Genomic DNA, 17,720 nt, shown 5'->3' with positions numbered 1-17,720 from the left:
CTTTTCTACACAGAAAACTTTTAAGTTTTTTTTATTTTGTTTTGTTTTCATGGGCAGGCACCGGGAATCAAACCCAGGTCTCCAGCATGGCAGGTGAGAACTCTGCCTGCTGAGCCACTGTGGCCTGCCCTTTAAGTTCATTTTTAAATCCTGTACCTTATTTGAAAAAAATGAACTTCATTTACAGGGTATGGTAATGACATAGGTTTAAAATTTTTACTTGAAAAGAGTTGTCTGTCAGTATTACCAAGAATATTTAAAAGTCAGTAAGTTTATCTTGTCTTTATTTTTTAAGAGTTAGGTTACCTCTATTCAAAACATCTAAAGGGTTGATTTGGATCCAATATTATTTCCTTGGCCTAAGCTAAAAACAAACAAAAAACAGCCTAAATTAAGGGAACTAGTCAGTCTGTTGATTTTAGTGGATTAATAATAAAACGTATAGGAAAATGCAGACCCATGGAATTAGGAGAAATCCAAACTTGTACCTTATGAAGGACTCCTTTTTACTACAGCCCTGAGAGAGGATCAGTCAACCCAGACGGTCCAGATGACGGAGAGCTTCTCACACTTCCCGGCAACCACTCCGCCGTTGGAGAGCTCTTGCATTTTGGATAGATCATTTGCCAAAATTTTGGGGATTGGGAATTGGGAAACACATGCCCAAGCCTGGGCCATGCCTCTGCATTAGGCTGGTCTGACTTTCTCCTCCAGCCATTTGTCCCCACCTAAGGCTCACACTCACATCACTTGGAAAGAACTGAAGTCCAGTCCCCTGGGATTTCACACAGTGTCTCAGCTGCTAGAAAGTGGAAAGCTCCTCCACTTTCCCAGTTAAAATGGAGAGGATGCAGGCTGGATCTTATTCCCAAATGACAAACCTTCATTGAGTCCAAAGAACTACCAAAATTTAGAAGGAGAAGTGAGCTGCAAGAGAGTAGCCGTCAGAGTTCTGTCAGCAAAACAGAAACCACCCTGGCTATTTTACAGACCAAGTTTAGTGTAGGAAATTGGTTTAACAAATGGTGGAGAGCCAAAAAGGAAAAGGGGGCCACTCGAGTCACACAGAGGTAATGCAGTTGCAGAGAGCAAGTGCAAGCGTGGACTGGGGAGCCAAGGGAAGAGACTCTCAGTGTCCTGGGAGAGGACCCTACCCTCTCCTGCTCTCGCAGGGGTGCCATGAGGCAGTCCTGGAAGTGCAGGGGTAAAACCAACAGCAAAAGACAAGGTTGGAGCCCTGGTCAGAACCAGGCTGCAGGGCCATGGCTGGGATGAAGCCGAGGGAATCTGCAGGCTAATGGGAAGGAGCAGGTCCCTTCCTGCCTCCCTGTCTCTCTGGTTCCCCGTAGTGACAGCCCAACAGGGAGCCACTGGCAAAGCAAAAATGGGATTTGCAGAGACTTGGCCCCAGGATCACAGAGCTCCGGGATGGTGTGTTAGCCAGGGTTGTCCAGCAAAACAGGACCGACAGGAAAGATCTGCAAATACAAGGTTTATAAAGGTGCCTGATGTATCTATGAGAATGGAAGAGTCCAAAACCCGCAGAGCAGGCCATGAGGCTGGCGGCTCCGATGAAGGGTCTGGATGAAACCCACAGGAGAGGCTCGCTGGCTGAGGAAGCAGTGAAAGCCGCTCTTCTCCCTTAAAAACCTTCAGCTGATTATCTTGTTGGCACCTTCATTGATGGCAGCTGCAGCCAGCCTCAGATACCGTCACTGACTGATGGTTCGTCCCCCAGCCTGCCCGCAGATCAACCAGCCACGGAATATCCTGCAGCCACGGTCAGGCCGGCGCGCGCTTGACACCACGACTGGGCACCGTCACCTGGCCAGGTTGGCACCAGACCCTCACCGTCACAGGTGGGTTCGGAGCTGAGGCACCAGTGTGCCCGCTGCCACAAGGAGCACTTGCCCTCCCTCCTTTCACACCTGAGTTGCTGAAATCCAGAGTATTTAAGAGAGTTGTCAGGGCACAGCCAGTACCAGGAGACGGGGGTAGGTAGAGTAATAACAGCTGAAATGTACATTTGCAACACAGAAACTGTCCACTTTGAATCTGTGTCGATGGTAGAGAGTTGTGTAGATAACACATGTATTTAAGATAAGATATTTTAAAATGTTAAAATGGTGCTAATTACAGTAATGTATGCAAATGAAGGAATCAGGAAGCCCTGTGGTTAGGATGGTGCATGCAAAGGCCCAGAGCGACTCTGTTTTGTTTGAATCACAACACCAAGCCTCTGGCCACCTGGGCACGCTCTTCACCATTGCTTGTGGGACACAAAACTGAAGCTGTGTTTAGAGGGACACGGCCTCTCGTTGTGTTAGGACAACACAGGGCGACGAGGCGCTGGAGGGAAGGCTTCACCTGAGGAGCCAGCTCAGGTGTCTTGTCTTCGCCATTATACCTCTGGCTATTTTCCCGAGATCTCGGAAATGATGCTCTCGGACGGCTGAAGTTCACCTTCAAACACTCGCAGACGGTCTACGGGGCAGAAAAGCACAGTCTGCCGAATTCTGGAGCCAGACATCCTAAATTTGAATCTCAGCTCTGCCACTTCAAGGTGACCTTAAAAAAACCACTTCAGTTTCTTGTAACATGGGATCAGGATGTCGGTGCATTTATTCCACTTCTCTGAGTGCCCGTGCATTCCCAATTTGGCTGTCAGGGTTAGGCACCCATGAGTCCCCTCAAAGAGAAGGGCAGGGAGACGGAAAACAAACACATGAATGTATAAAGTGTTAGGTGGCTGGAGATGGTGTGGAGGAGAACCAAGCAGGGTAGGCAGGAAGAGAATGCTGAGAGGGGATACTTTACAGAGGCGAGAGAAGGGCTCTTCGATGCTGTACATCAGGTAGGTGCAGAAGACGGGGACAGCTGGCAAAGACCTTCCAAGCTGTTGGTCCCAGAAGTGCAGGGCACCCGCAGCGGCCGTGCTGGTGCATGTGTGGCAAGGCGGAGCTGGCAGGAGGGGCAGGCACGGGACAAAGAGGGAGCAGGAACGGACCACACAGGGACTTTTAAGCCAGGGGAACCCATTAGAAAATTTTGAGCAGGGGCTGACACGGCTGAGTTGTTTGAAAAGAATCACTATTGCTGGGTGGAGAATTGACTGGGGGTGGGGGCGGGATGGGGGCCTGGTGGGCAAAGCAGGAAAGGGAGATTGTCTCTATGATCCGCACAAGGGACGCGCTAGAGGTGGAGGTGTTGCGGCGTGGCTGGGTACCACATAGGTGCTGAAGGATAAGCCAACAGGATTGCTGGGGAAAGTGGGAGGGGAAGAGTGGAGGGTGAGCCCGGTACTTTGGCCTGAGCAGCAAGGAGATTGGAGATGGCACGCTGAAGAGGGGAACATGGTAAAAGGGTCAGTTAATCGTGGTGCACCTGCTGTGAGATGATAAAACAATGCACTACATAAGATGATGCGAATGAATGAAACTCTACAGTCCCTGGCGCACAGCAGGGGTCTGGCCAGTCTTCATCCTCTTCCCTGTCCTTTGTGGAATTTCTCTGTTGCCTGTTTCTGTTCTTGAGATGAATCCAGTCACTCTCCTCCCCACCCCACCCCACCCCACTACTCCACGGATCAATATGTAGTCAAAACGGTTCCTGGACAGTGCAAGGGTCAGCAAACCTCACCCGGGAAAACCTGTGTCAGGCTACAGAACTGGCAGAAACAGAAAAAATCACCTGTTTAAATAAATAAAGAGAAACATTTGATGACAAAGCAGCATGCACAGCAATCTTCTAGTGCCTTGAGGTACTTGAGAAGCTTTAGCACCCTAAAAGTTTCCCTGATAGTGGTTGTTTTTTAATAGAAATTCTTTTGAAGGGTAAATTATAATATTTTATAAGCATTTTCCCTAAGAATTTTTGAAGAGAGGCAAAGAAATTGAACAGTTATAAAAAATCTGTAGAAATGCTTGCTGAATATGTATTTCTTAACAAAATTCCCTCGTTTTTATTCTTTTGGTTTAAAGTTTTGAAGTATAATAGTAAAAGGAAATAAATAAAATAAATGTCTCTGTACTTCTATTATGTAAAAAAGGTCTTAGCAATATTTTATCAAATGCCAGCCAGAAAAATAACCGACATCTGAGTAAAAGCATGCACTCTATATAAGAAAAAATAGACTTGGTACTTTAAAATTCTTTATTGCAGCCTCATTTGACATGTCAATATGCAACTCACATATCTCTATACTCTTAAGAATCATCAGCATTTAATTTATGAGTGTTTTTAGTTGGAAAGATTCTGCTCCTTAAAATTCCATTCAATCCCCTTGGTCTCAGTTGCAGAATATTTACATCTTATGTTTCCTCCCAAAGCCCTCCTCTATACCCAATTTTCCATAATTACTCTAATCTTTTTTCTGAGGTGGAGTGGAGCCCCCACTCCACTCCCACCCCCACCCAGGGGCAAAAGAACAGAGAATAACACATCCAGGGGCAAACATCACATTTGTAGCAAGGTTGCTGCGCCTCTGTGCCTTGCAGCCTCGGTGCTCCTGTGTCTTCTGCAGCTTTACAGCTGGGTCCAGTGGTGGTTTAGGAGACAGGGCTGCAGCCCGGTAGGAGAGCTGATGGCCCGCTTGCTGGTGGGAGGAACCCAGCTTACCTCCAGGAAGTGTGTGCCCTGATCAGTGGATCATTCCACTGCAGAAGATGGAGCGCTCAGGCTTGCCAAGGAGGTTTAGGAGCAAACAAGGGCTTCTCTCTCCTGCTTCGCAAGTAGAAGCATTGGCAGGGCCAAAAAATCCCTGGTCATTGTTTTAGGGTTGTGACTCATGACTCTTAACACTGAACTACGGTATGATGTGAGCCTTCTCACGGTACACGGTGGAAAGCATGCCTTTGCGTCAATGCACCAGCATTTAGAGTAAATTTATTGAAGGGTTGTCCCAGCTGTGAGAGGTCCAGAGTTGACTATACGGTCTTTTGTCCATTTACCTCCGAGGGTGGCTGGGGATCATTTGGACACAGGAGGAATCTACTGATTATTAGTCATTTTAACTCTACTAATACCAATTTCGTTTTCAAGGAGGGATAACCTACCCATGGATTTAGAAAAGAAAATTGGTTTTGACTGGTCTTTCTTTTTAATTTCAGGGATAGTTGCTGTTCTCTTCTGTGGAGTCACACAGGCACATTATACCTACAACAATCTCTCACTGGACTCCAAAATGAGGACCAAACAGGTAAAGGGAAAAGCATCACTACAGACTTCGTCTCTTTTCACATGGTAATGGTTATGTAGCAATTCTGGCTGTGCACTTGGAAAGAATTTCATTAGTAAAAAAAAAATAAGCTTAAGGCTTCATTATTGGTTCATTATGTCTAGAGAGATTTTTTCCCTCCAGGGTAACCATTAACAGTTCTCTTGGTAAGCAAAAATAGAATTATGCTCGTCCCTCCCTCCTGACAGACAGGGATAACAGACTGTCAGTCTGGATGATGAAAGCACAGAGTCAGTAATAATTCACAGTCACTTACATCTAAGAGCATTAGGAAGCCTGTGAAATTGGGTAGTTACATGGAAAGGAAGAGGTGAAGACGAATAAGGAAGCAATGCTTGGTTTTTAATTGGGTGTTTTCTTCCAACAAACTCAACTGCTAGTTGTCGCACAAGCACGAGGTGTCCCCCCTATGGAGCACATCTGTTTGCATATGGGCACACAGGCAGACATCAACTCCTTCCACAAGCATTTGCTTCTGCATGTTCACTCTAGGCTCACAGAAACAGACAGGATATGACTCTGCCTTCCAAACTTTCATTATCACGTTCGATGGTGAGGATAAAAATGTGTAACAGACAATTAACTGTGGACCCGTGTGATGAGACTGTGATGGGTGTAACTGTGGACCCTTGTGATGAGACTGTGAGGGTATAACTGTGGACCCTTGTGATGAGGTTGTGATGGGTGTAACTGTGGACCCTTGTGATGAGACTGTGAGGGTATAACTGTGGACCCTTGTGATGAGGCTGTGATGGGTGTAACTGTGGACTCATGTGATGAGGCTGTGATGGGTGTAACTGTGGACCCTTGTGATGAGACTGTGATGAGGTGTAACTGTGGACCCATGTAATGAGACTGTGATGGGTGTAACTGTGGACTCATGTGATGAGGCTGTGATGGGTGTAACTGTGGACCCTTGTGATGAGACTGTGATGAGGTGTAACTGTGGACTCATGTGATGAGGCTGTGATGGGTGTAACTGTGGACTCATGTGATGAGGCTGTGATGGGTGTAACTGTGGACCCTTGTGATGAGACTGTGATGAGGTGTAACTGTGGACCCTTGTGATGAGACTGTGATGGGTGTAACTGTGGACCCGTGTGATGAGGCTGTGATGGGTGTAACTGTGGACCCGTGTGATGAGGCTGTGATGGGTGTAACTGTGGACCCGTGTGATGAGGCTGTGATGGGTGTAACTGTGGACCCGTGTGATGAGGCTGTGATGGGTGTAACTGTGGACCCGTGTGATGAGGCTGTGATGGGTGGAACTGTGGACCCGTGTGATGAGGCTGTGATGGGTGGAACTATGGACCCGTGTAATGAGGCTGTGATGGGTGTAACTGTGGACCCGTGTGATGAGGCTGTGATGGGTGGAACTGTGGACCCGTGTGATGAGGTTGTGATGGGTGTAACTGTGGACCCGTGTGATGAGGCTGTGATGGGTGTAACTGTGGACCCGTGTGATGAGGTTGTGATGGGTGTAACTGTGGACCCGTGTGATGAGGCTGTGATGGGTGTAACTGTGGACCCGTGTGATGAGGCTGTGATGGGTGTAACTGTGGACCCGTGTGATGAGGCTGTGATGGGTGTAACTGTATAGGGTACTGGGGAACATGTCCTCCCACAGTGGTAGTCGGGAAAGTTTCCAGAGGTGACACCTGACCTGGACTTGAAATGCAAATAGAAGTTACTTAGGTAAAGATGTGGGTTCAAGTTGGGAGAGGGGCTAAGAATTTAGCAGGAAAGTCATCTTAGGCCAAAGGAGTAGCATAGACAAAATTCTCTGAAGCAGTCCGTTGAAGCCTTGTAGGTAGTTCAGTGTGCCTAGTAACTGGTTTAGGGCTGAAAACTAATAGGGTACAGTGTTTGAGTAACCAAAGGCCAGTTCCTGAAAAGACTCATGTGCTTGTGAAGGAGTTTAAACTTCATTCTATGGGTAATGGAGAGTCACTGGGGTGGTTTTAGGATTGTCAGAATTCTATTTTAGAAATAGCACTCTAGCAGAATTAGGAGAGTCGATTGAATGGCACTTACCAGTTAGCTTTTGCTGTGGAATAAACTGCAACACAGCCCAAGTGGCAGACAACAACAAAAAAACTTCTTTGTCACACATCTGCAGGGTTCAGCTGTTTTAGAAGGGCTAGGCTGAGGGTGTGCTCGTCCCAGCTGGCCTCACTTATTTGTCTGAGGGTTTGCTGGGGGCTCTGTTCACAGGGGCATCTTGGCCAGTGCCTTGTGCCTCCATTCTTCCGGGAAAAGAGCAAGTCCAGTGTGCAAGCTCACATCAGCCCATGCTTGCATCATATCTCCAGAAACATTCTACTTGCCAAAGAAAAGCATATGGCCAAGTCCAGAATCAAGAAGCTGAACGGGTTCTCTGCCCACCATGAGAAAACAAATTATCTGGCAGGGACCACGGATGTAAGATATGATGAGCAACTTGAGCCAAATTTTCCAACCTATCCCAAAATGCAAATGGTGCTAGAGAAGTGCCTAGAATAAGTCCAATGATACTGAGAACATCTAATATGATGTTGGGGCTGAGGGAATGGAGAAAGCAAAAGCAACATCTAAACAAGACCCATAATTCACGAGGAATTCCTAAACAGGAGTTCCTGCAGGCTTGTGTTAGGTTTCCAAAACGGCTGTTGCTTCCATCCATCTCTCTGCCACATCCGTACTTAACCAGACCTCACCTTGCCGCCCACCTACCCGTGTACTCTGCAAGGTCACCCTTCCCTCTGCCTATCACCTCAATGCGTCAGAGGAATCACAAGACTTAATCTACAGAATTCTAAGGAATCATATATACACACACACACACACACACTCATATAGTCATCAGTATGTATAGCCTTCTGGGATCCTTTTAATTACTAAAACCACCACTGTTCTCTAGGGTTTAAAAGGAAATGCCTGGGACTATTTGAGCCACACCTTGTTTGATCCTCTGAGCATTTGTATTCTGGGAAGCTCAACCCTATTTAGGGACTTGCACATTTCAGTCATGCTATCTAGACCGCTCAGCAGAACTTCAAAGATAACTCACTGCATGATGAGGCAGCAGCCCCAGCACCTCGGGGAGACAGAGCCAGAAACCAGTGCCCCACAGCCTGCGGTGCTTCCCCTGAATGCCTGGACATGCCTCCCTGACGGCTGCCAGCGTTCATGTTTATAGCCCTCTCCTTTAAGGAAGGAGATTTTTACAAGTTCCTCCTGTTCTTTAACATTGAGATAACTGCACCTTCCCACCCCCACCCCAGTTTCCCCCATTTCCCTCTCACTTTGTGTCTGGTTCTTAGTAGCAGCTTAAGGAGTACCAATTCCCTTCCCTTTCCATCCCTTCCCTCATTCCTTTTCTTTCTATCAGAAGCTGGCATCTTCTCTTTATTTTCCTATCTCATAATACGCACATGCCTGATACATATATGCATGTTTATGCATACGTACATGTATGTGCAGGCATGTATTCTCACACATCCACACTGCAGTTTCTGGAATCTGAGGTCACCGTTTGGAAAGCTGTAAGACTGTGCCCTTTACCCAACCTCAACCTCACAGGTCAGAGGCCCTCGGCCACGGAGGCGGCCAGGCTTGCAGGCAGAGCTCAAATGCCTGGTGGGAAATCAGTGGCAAAGAAAAATGCAGGCATATATTATAGAGGAGGCGACTCTTTCCTCTCTGACAGGGAGAAAGGTTTGAGAAGTAGCATGTGATGTCACACATGGTTACAGAGCTTCTCCCCACACTGTGTCCACACGACCAGGAGGGAAGAGGGACAAGACTCTTTGTCTTTGTTCCCAGGTCTGAATAATGGGAGCGTGGGAGGTCAGTTAGTGAAGTCTAGGAAAAGTCCCTGTAAATCAACTTTGTGCTATAAAATCCAATGGAAATATGATTTACTAAGGAATTTTTATTCATGGGCTGTGTCTGTACTAGCTAATCAAATAGCTGTATCTGGACACAAAGGCTTTTGAGAATTATATATTCTTTATAGCTTCAGGAACTATAATGCCTTTTGTAAAATTGCGTTTTCATTTTACAATATGTTTCTTAACTGATAATGCCCCCTCTGGATGTAGGTGAATTAAATTTTGCTCCAACCTGTGAAAAAGCACATGATATCACCGTGTATTAGGGATGAAGCAGCACGATAGAGACACTCTGAGGCTGTTACCTTCCAAGTGGATCTGTACTTTGAAGAACAAAAAATCCTATTAAAGAGCATATGAACAAATGCCCAGGATCTTTCCCTGAACTCAGCGTTTCTTGCTTTGGGCTGAGCCATCTAGTCCTAGAGATACAGATTCTGAAAGTGCCGTCTCTTGCCTCGAGACTGAGAGCTACTGGGCCAGTCGAGGTGGCATGAGGGGCCAGCACACAAGATATGAAGCCTAGAGTGCTCCGAAAACTGCAGGGAGACCCCTGAGCCTGCCCACACCCGTCCGCACTGCTGCCACCCCCTGCCCCCTCCCCTGCGAGGTGAGCCTGGGCACCCGTTGTCAGGACCAAACTTGAGCGTGTTTCCACCAGACGTCTTCACCTGCACTGAGGCTGGCTGGCAGAAGTTTGCACTTCCATGCCATCCCTTTTTTTTTTTTTTTGCATGGGCAGGCACTGGGAATCGAACCTGGGGCTCCATCATGGCAGGCGAGAACTCTGCCACTGAGCCACCGTGGCCCAACCCATGCCATCCCTTTTAGCTGGATTTCTCCTTCTTGCCGTGCAGTTCCCAATTTAAAATTGTTCCCAACAGATACTCTTGGTATCTGTTGCATGTGAGCATGTGAGTAACTGACGTTCATTGCACCCTAACATGTGTGAAGTGCTGGTTTACTTTTTACTCACCTTTCTAACGTACAGGTGGCCCTTACATTGTCACTAGTTACCTTCATTCACTGAACAAATATTTTTTAAGAAACTACCTTGTGCTGGCCAGTTGCCACAGTGCTGGGGATACAACAGTGAACAAAAAAGAGTTTCTAGTAAGGGGCTTTAGTAATCAAGGTAAATAAGTGAAATAGATAATGTGTTCATGGTCGGGTGTAAGGCTGACAGTAGAGCAGGGAAGAGAGCTGGGAAATGTGCCCCTCGGAAGGCAGGGCTGCGACTCCAGGTAGAGTGGGCAGGAGGGTTGCAGGGAGAAGGGGTAAGTGAAGCAGCCCTGGGGACGTCTGGAGCAGAGCTTCAGTTTTGGGGGACAACAGTCTCAGTGTCTCCTGAGGCAGGATGACTCTGCGGCCTGGGGAATGAAGCGAGGCCAGGCATGAGAAACGCTACCAAGCAGTGAAGCGGCTCAGGCTACAGGGGCTGAGAGAGGTGAGAAAGCGGCGGAGACTTTAGGTAGAGGAACAACGTGATAACACTTAGGTTTTAAAAGACTGGGGGCGCCATATGTCAGCTGAAGAAGAGGAGAAGGTTTGGGGGAATCCAGCACTGCCTCACTACGTTTGAGGTGTGTGTTAGCCAGCCAGCAGAGCTGTTGAGAGGCCAGCTGGGCATAAAATGCAGGAGTAGAGAGAAGTCCAGGTTGCAAATATAATTTGGGGAGTAATTAGTATGGAGATCACATGGAAAACGTGAAACCGGCGCGACCCCTAAGGCAGTGATAATGAAGAGCCCCCACAGCTCTTCAGGGTTAGGAGGTCTGGACGTAAGGAGACTGAGAGGCAGTGGCCAGTGTGCGACAGGAAGCCTAGGGAAGTGCAGGGTCCTGGAAGTCAAGGAAGAGAGCGCCTCAAGGAGGAGAGTGATGAGTTGTGCGTAAGTGCTGCTGAAAGGTCAAGGAAGGAGAGTGTGTAAGTGCTGCTGGTGACATGAGTGAGGGGCACAGCGATGGAACAGCAGGGAGCCGCGCCCACTGGCATTGGGGTCAAGAGAGAATGGCGAGAAAAGATATCGAAGACAGGCTTTCAAAGGAGTTTCACTGTGAAGGGGAGCCAAAACCAGCCCATAGCTGGAGAGGAAAAAATGGGGTCAAAGGAAATAGCCTCTTTTACTTTTACTGCGGGAGGGATATTAACAGTTCTTCGGTATGCCGATGGGAATGACACAGTAAAGAGAAGATGGTGGGTTAAAGGGCCTGCCAGGGCTTATAGGTAACAAGCAAATTTTCTGACTTTCTGGTTCAAATTACATAGCTTCCTACTAAATATTTTCTGACTAGTAGAGAGGATAGTAGCAGCAATGGGGATAAGCATCATTTATACGTAATCCTTCAATGAGTGAAGGAGTAAATATCCAGATATCAGTATTATGCTTTCAGCTAAGTCAGATCATTAGTCATTTATCTTATTTCAGATTTTGTTTATTTGCGTCCTCTCTATTTTTTTTCTTTGTCAGTCTTGCTAACGGCCCATCAATTTTATTGATTTTCTCAAAGAACCACCTTTTGGTTTTATTGATTTTTCCTATTGTTCTTTTATTTTCCCATTCATTTAATTCTGCTTTAATCTTTGTTATTTCTCTTCTGTTTGCTTTGGGGTTAGTTTGCTGTTCTTTCTCAAGTTCTTCCAGGTGAGCAGTTAAGTCCTCGATTTTTACTCTTTCTTGTTTATTAATATAGGCATCTCTGGCAATAAATTTCCCTCTCAGCACAGCCTTTGCTGCATCCCATAAGTTCTGATAAATTGTATTCTCATTTTCATTCATCTCCAGCTAGCTACCAATTTCTCTAGCAATTTATTCTTTGACCCACTGGTTGTTTGAGTGTGTGTTATTTAACCTCCATATATGTGAATGATCTGGTTCCTTGGTGGTTATTCATTTCCAGCTTCATTCCATTGTGATCAGAGAAATTGCTTTGAATAATTTTAATGTTTTTAAATTTATAAAGACCTGTTTTGTGTCCCAGCATATGATCTATCCTGGAGAATGTTCCATGAGCACTAGAGAAGAATGTGTATCCTTGTGTTTTGGGGTTCAGTGACTTATATATGTCTGTTAGGTCTAATTCATTTATCACATTATTTAACTTCTCTATTTCCTTGTTGATCTTCTGTCTGGTTGTTCTGTCTATAGAGGAGAGTGGAGTGGTGTGTTGACGTCATTGTTGAAAGATCTAACGCTCCCTTCAGTTTTGCCAATGTCTGTCTCATGTACTTTGGAGCTCCTTGATTGGGAGCATAAACATTTATGATTATTGTATCTTCTTGGTGAATTGACCCTTTAATTAGTATATAGAGCCCTTCTTTGTCTCTTATGATGTCTTCACATTTAAAGTCTATTTTGTCTGATATTAGTATAGCTACTCCTGCTTTCTTTTGGTTATAACTTGCATGGAAAATCTTTTCCATCCTTTCACACTTAATCTATTTGTGTCCTTGTGTCTAAGATGAGTCTCTGGTAAGCAGCATATAGCTGAATTATGATTCTTAATCCATCCTGCCAATCTGTATCTTTTAATTGGTAAATTTAGTCTATTAACATTCAAAGTTATTATCAAAAAGGCGTTTCTTGAATCCACCATCTTATCTTTTTTGTTTTATTTGGTAGAAATATATATTCTTTTCCTGCTTTCTCTTTTTATCCTTTTGGTTACTCTTACTGGTGCTCTTCAATTCTGTGCCCTCCTCCAAACATCCCTCTCCTGTCTTTCTTTTCAACAGGCAGAACTCCATTTAGTATTTCTTGTAGAGCCAGTCTCTTGTTGACAAATGCTTTCAGGATTTGTTTGTCTCTGAAAATTTTAATCTCTCCCTCAATTTTAAAGGACAATTTGGCTGGGTACAGAATTCTTGACTGGAAGACTTTCTCTTTCAGGATCTTAAATATATCATACCACTGCCTTCTCACCTCCAGGGTGCTATTTGAATAGTCTGAACTCAGTCTTATGTGGTTTTCTTTGTCTGTAGTAAATTGTTTTTCTCTTGCCACTTTCAGGATTTTCTCTTCAACATTTGAGAGACTGATTAGTATGTGTCTTGGGGAAGGCCTATTTGGATTTATTCAGTTTGGAGTTCGTTGGGCTGCTTTGACTTGTATATTTATGTCCTTTATGAGGGTTGGGAAGTTTCCCCCCGTTATATCCTCAACTTATCCTCCTAGCCCTTTACTCCTCTCTTCTCCTTCTGGGACACCAGTGATTCTTTTATTTGCACGCTTTGTTTTGTCCATCATTTCCCTGAGATCCAATTCAAATTTTTCCATCTTTTTTTGCCATTTGCTGTTTTGAGTGTTTGAAATCAGTTATCCTGTCCTCTAAATCACTTATTCTTTCTTTTATCTCTTCAAATCTGATGTTGTGTGTCTCTAGTATGTTTTTTATTTGGTCAACAGAGTCTTTAATCTCTGTGATGTCTATTATTTCTCTATTTTTTTCTTTCAAATTCGTCTTCATGCTCTTCTACTGTCTTCTTGATCTCCTTTATGTCATTAGCCATCTCACTTATTTTATTAAGTAGAGTTATATGACATCTTTGATTAGTTGTTCCAGCATCTGTGTCTTTTCTGGTGTTTTAATTTGGTCATTAGGCTGGGCTAACTCTGTCTGCGTTGTGATATGCTTAATAATCTATTGTTGTTTTCAGTGCATGTAAATATCTTGCTTGATTCACTCTGGGAGTTGATTTCTTTCAGTAGTCTAAGGCCTGTGTTTGTGGGGTGGATGTGAAGCAGGATGCAGGATATGGGGCAGGGCACAACAGTGCGGTGATTTGTTTCAGGGCAGGTCTGGGTGCAGGTTGGGGATGTTACGCTGATGCTTGTGAATGTGGGCGCCCAGTGGCCAGGGAGGGTGTAGCTGTGCGGGTGCACCGGTCTGGGGGACGTAACCCTGGTGTGTGCTGGTCTAGGGTGCGGGGATTTTGTGCACGTGCACAGACCTATGGCATCGGGTCACCATTGTGCCTGCATGGGCTGAGGGCAGATGTGACCCGGCTGCGCAGGTCGGCACTTTCTCAGAGCTGGGAAGTGAGGCTGAGGGCTGTGCACGTGCTGTTCTAGGACTTCTGTAAAGTGCGGTTCCCAGAGCTGAGTGACGTGATTGGGGGCCGGTGCACATGCGTGGGCCTGGGAGTGCCGTAAAGGGATGTGCTGAGCTCAGGGAGGGCGGGGTGAGGCTGTGAGACACTGTGGGGGGGGGGGGGCGGGTAGGGGTAGCCTGGGTATGGAGGTCAGTGCCCTCAGCCTTTAAGCGCTGGCAGCAGCCTGCAGGGCACAGGGAGGAGGAGGCAGTGCTCGGGAGGGGAGCAGGAGAGGTGGGCTGGGCTGCACTTGGGGTGGGGGGGTGGGGCAGCTACGTGCACTGGGGGCTGGTGGGGTGGGGGCGCCTGGAGCACGGGAATGGGAGCGGGTAATGGGGTTCCAGTAAGTGGGTTGTGAGGTGAGTCGCCAGTCACGGGGCTGTGCTGGTGAGGGTAGCACGCCCAAGAAGGCACCCTGGCTTACTTCCTAGTCCCGTGTTCCTGTCCGTGCACTCCTGTGGGCTCCGCGCCTGCACACCAGGGCCCAGATTTGGGCTTCTCAGTTTCTCAGCTTTTGCAACTAAGGCCGCCCTATGTGACGCAGAAGGTTCTCCCAGGTCAGCCCCACGCACGAATTGCCATCTCAGTCGCCCTCCTGTCCCTTCTCTAACTTTTCCTTGGAGCAGGGCCAACCTCGAGCTACTCCAGTCGGCCATGTTCCCAGAACTCCTACTCATTTTTCTTATATTCGATTCCAGTGCTTCTTACAATCTACCAGTTTCAGCAGCATTTTAATTTATTGTTGAAACACAGGTTCAGGTGGACATAGATGTTCTCACCCATTTGCTTTTGGAAGGCCAGACTTTTGGGCTAGCATTCATGGACAAACAATGACATCTTCATTACAGCACATTCTTTCCAGATGCTTATTTTATTTCCATTCCCTGAGATATTTTTAGTGTTTATCACCATTGAATGGAAAAGCAGCAATGCAAATCCAAATTTAACTTTCCCATAAAAAAGACAATGGGAGTCAAATTGGATGTGCTTTGCATGACTTTGTAAGAAAATTCAAGGAAAGAGTGTTGCATGTAGGAAAAGCAAGAAGATGTGATGGAAAAATCACTTGGCTGAGAATCCAGGGAGCTGGGTTTTGCCCCCATCTCAACTATCATAGAAGGGCCTTGGATAAGTCATTTGACATCTATGTGCCTCAGTTTCCTCATCTGTAAAATGAACAATTGAACTAAATGACTGGTTTTTAAAGGCCCATGATCTAGCACTAGTATCCTGTAACTTAACATGGAACATAAGATATTCATTTAGTTCCTTCTTCCAGACTAGGATAGGACAGGGATCACTTTCTGTAATGCATGGAGATAAGGGAAAGGATCAGAATTCACCATTGATCTAGAAGTCACATCACTGAGCAGACCATTTTAATACGATGCCAAATCAAATCCAAGAAAGAGGCAATTAATAAATAGAATCTCTAGTTCACACAGGGGTAAAAGAGGCTCTTCCTAGGAAAACCCTTTGCTCTGATGTACACAGATACAATGGCTTTTTCCAAGACTTGCCTGTGGCATTAGGGTGGAAAGGACTCACTCAGCCTCCCTTGAGCTGACTCAGGGGGTTCCAGATTCTCGATTCAAGCAGTATTCTGTATGCACTAATGGCTTGGCAGTTATATGGCAGGAACCATGCCAGAAGCTAGGGAGACAAAGGCAAATCATGGTTGCTGCCCTCAAGACATCCCCAAATTGGCAAGGGTTGCGCACACACGCAGGCCCACACATGCACACACTCCAACTCCATGTGTCAGTTGTTAACAGAGGGATACACAACTTGTCATGGGAACCAAACCAAGTCATTGCTTCCTCAAGGCAAGGTGTTCATGGGAAGCAAGCTGATTTGGGGGTTGGGTGTTTTGGAGTTGGATATAAGGATTATTAGGAGATAATCATGCAAAAAAAGTGGAGGATGAAAACAAAGGGGAGCAGAATATAAAAAGCACAGAAATAAGAAAGAGCTTGACAAGTCTCAGAAACAAAGAAATGGTTCAATGTAACCAGAGCCGGGGTTGTCTGGGGAGGGGAGGTGGGTAGAAGCCTGGTGGTGTACGATGGGGTGTAGACTGGGGGTGAGGGAAGGGAAATATGTGGGACAGAGCTGAGAATTAAGGATGGAAAGGTGAGTCTGAGGAGACCTTATGTTACTAAGTTTAGGAGATCTGTATCCTGTAAAGCTAAAAGTCACTTAGGGCTTTTAGGCACGGGGTGATGATGATAATTAGATTTGTGCCTTACAAAGCATATGGTGTTTGTTTTGCTGAGGGAGAACTGAAAAAAAAGATCATTTGGAATCAGAAGCATTCTTGGCTGTCTCTGAGGTCTAAGGTATAGTTGATGAACAGACTTACCAATTGTCCTGCATCCATCTCAGTGCTTGGGATCAGTCCAGCTGCTTACTGCCCTTACCGTTGATAAATTACTTACATGTCTAACATCTAAATTTATCTCAACTTGCTCTAGACATATTTTTGTCCCTTCTACTCACTGGGAATGTCACAATCTCTATGAAATGTTTATGGAAATTTCCCATTTTGTTTAGCTTTAAACTTAGGAGCTCAGTAAGTTCTTGATGAATTAATGAATGAATGAATTATGACCATTAACATTCCAAGATAAAAAAACAGAGTGGAGGACAATATATGCTAATTAATGGTTTTATTGAACTCTGATATAATGCATTAATTTAAATTTAAGGTCGACGCATAAACCAAATGTCTAGGGTAATTCTGAGATCCTGAAAGAAAGATCAAGTTCAGTTCCATTACTTGTGTGAGTTTCCTGCCGTGTGTCTCAGCTTTATTGATTTGCATTACAGTAGTTTTTGATTATGATTTTGTGCATTTTTCCTCTGTCATTTTTAACAAAAGCGGTCATGTTCCATCCCAGTTCCCTGCTCCGAGGCACAGTAGGGAGGGCACATCCTGAGCAGCAGTGCCCCAGCCTCCCTGGCTTCGGAGAAGTGAGATCAAAGATAGCTTCATGGAGCATAAAAAGGCCATTTTTTTCTTTTACTCTAATTACATTTCTTTTGTCAAGATTTCAGCCCCTTTTCTTCTTCCCTTCATTCAAAGTAGCTTTAAAAATACTATCCTAGAAGGGTTGAATTTATAAATGATGGCAAAGTGTTTAAATTTCTCCTTCGCTAAGCTGGTGATTCTTTTCAATGAACCTCATTATACTGCATAAAGGACACTTAGTAGTTCGGCTAATAAGTGTTCCCTTTTAAATGCTGATGAGAGTGGAGCTCGCACATCAAGGCAAGGACACCCTGTACTTTCAGTGCCCAGAAAGAATGGATGCGGGTGGGCCCTCCCCTAACCAGGAAGCCTGAGTCCACAGCCCCCGCATCAGGATGGGGGCACAGATGACTGCTCAGTGCCCTCAGTATCAGAACCTCCAGGGGCCAGTATTGCGGTGAGAAATAGAGATAGGTCAGACATGACTGTGCTTCCCCTTGAAATTTACTCATGTAAAATGTTTTCCCTACCGAAGCTACAGTTGGCTGTA

The 17,720-nt window shown here is 45.7% G+C and overlaps 1 protein-coding gene across 3 annotated transcripts in view; it reads left to right on the top strand.

The window, feature by feature from the left end:
- The window catches only part of SLC9A9 (solute carrier family 9 member A9), a 558,227-nt gene that overhangs the window by 287,804 nt on the left and 252,703 nt on the right, over positions 1-17,720 (top strand). For all 3 annotated transcript variants that reach the window (XM_077130324.1, XM_077130322.1, XM_077130323.1), the window contains one exon: positions 5,109-5,197. In XM_077130324.1, the coding sequence (XP_076986439.1) occupies positions 5,109-5,197 (89 nt within the window). The remainder of the gene's footprint in view (positions 1-5,108; positions 5,198-17,720) is intronic.

This window comes from Tamandua tetradactyla, chromosome 15 (genome assembly GCF_023851605.1).
Source record: "Tamandua tetradactyla isolate mTamTet1 chromosome 15, mTamTet1.pri, whole genome shotgun sequence".
Classification (NCBI taxonomy): domain Eukaryota; kingdom Metazoa; phylum Chordata; class Mammalia; order Pilosa; family Myrmecophagidae; genus Tamandua; species Tamandua tetradactyla.
The sequence above is the reverse complement of the archived record's forward strand: the minus strand, read 5'-3'. Positions and strand labels throughout refer to the sequence as shown.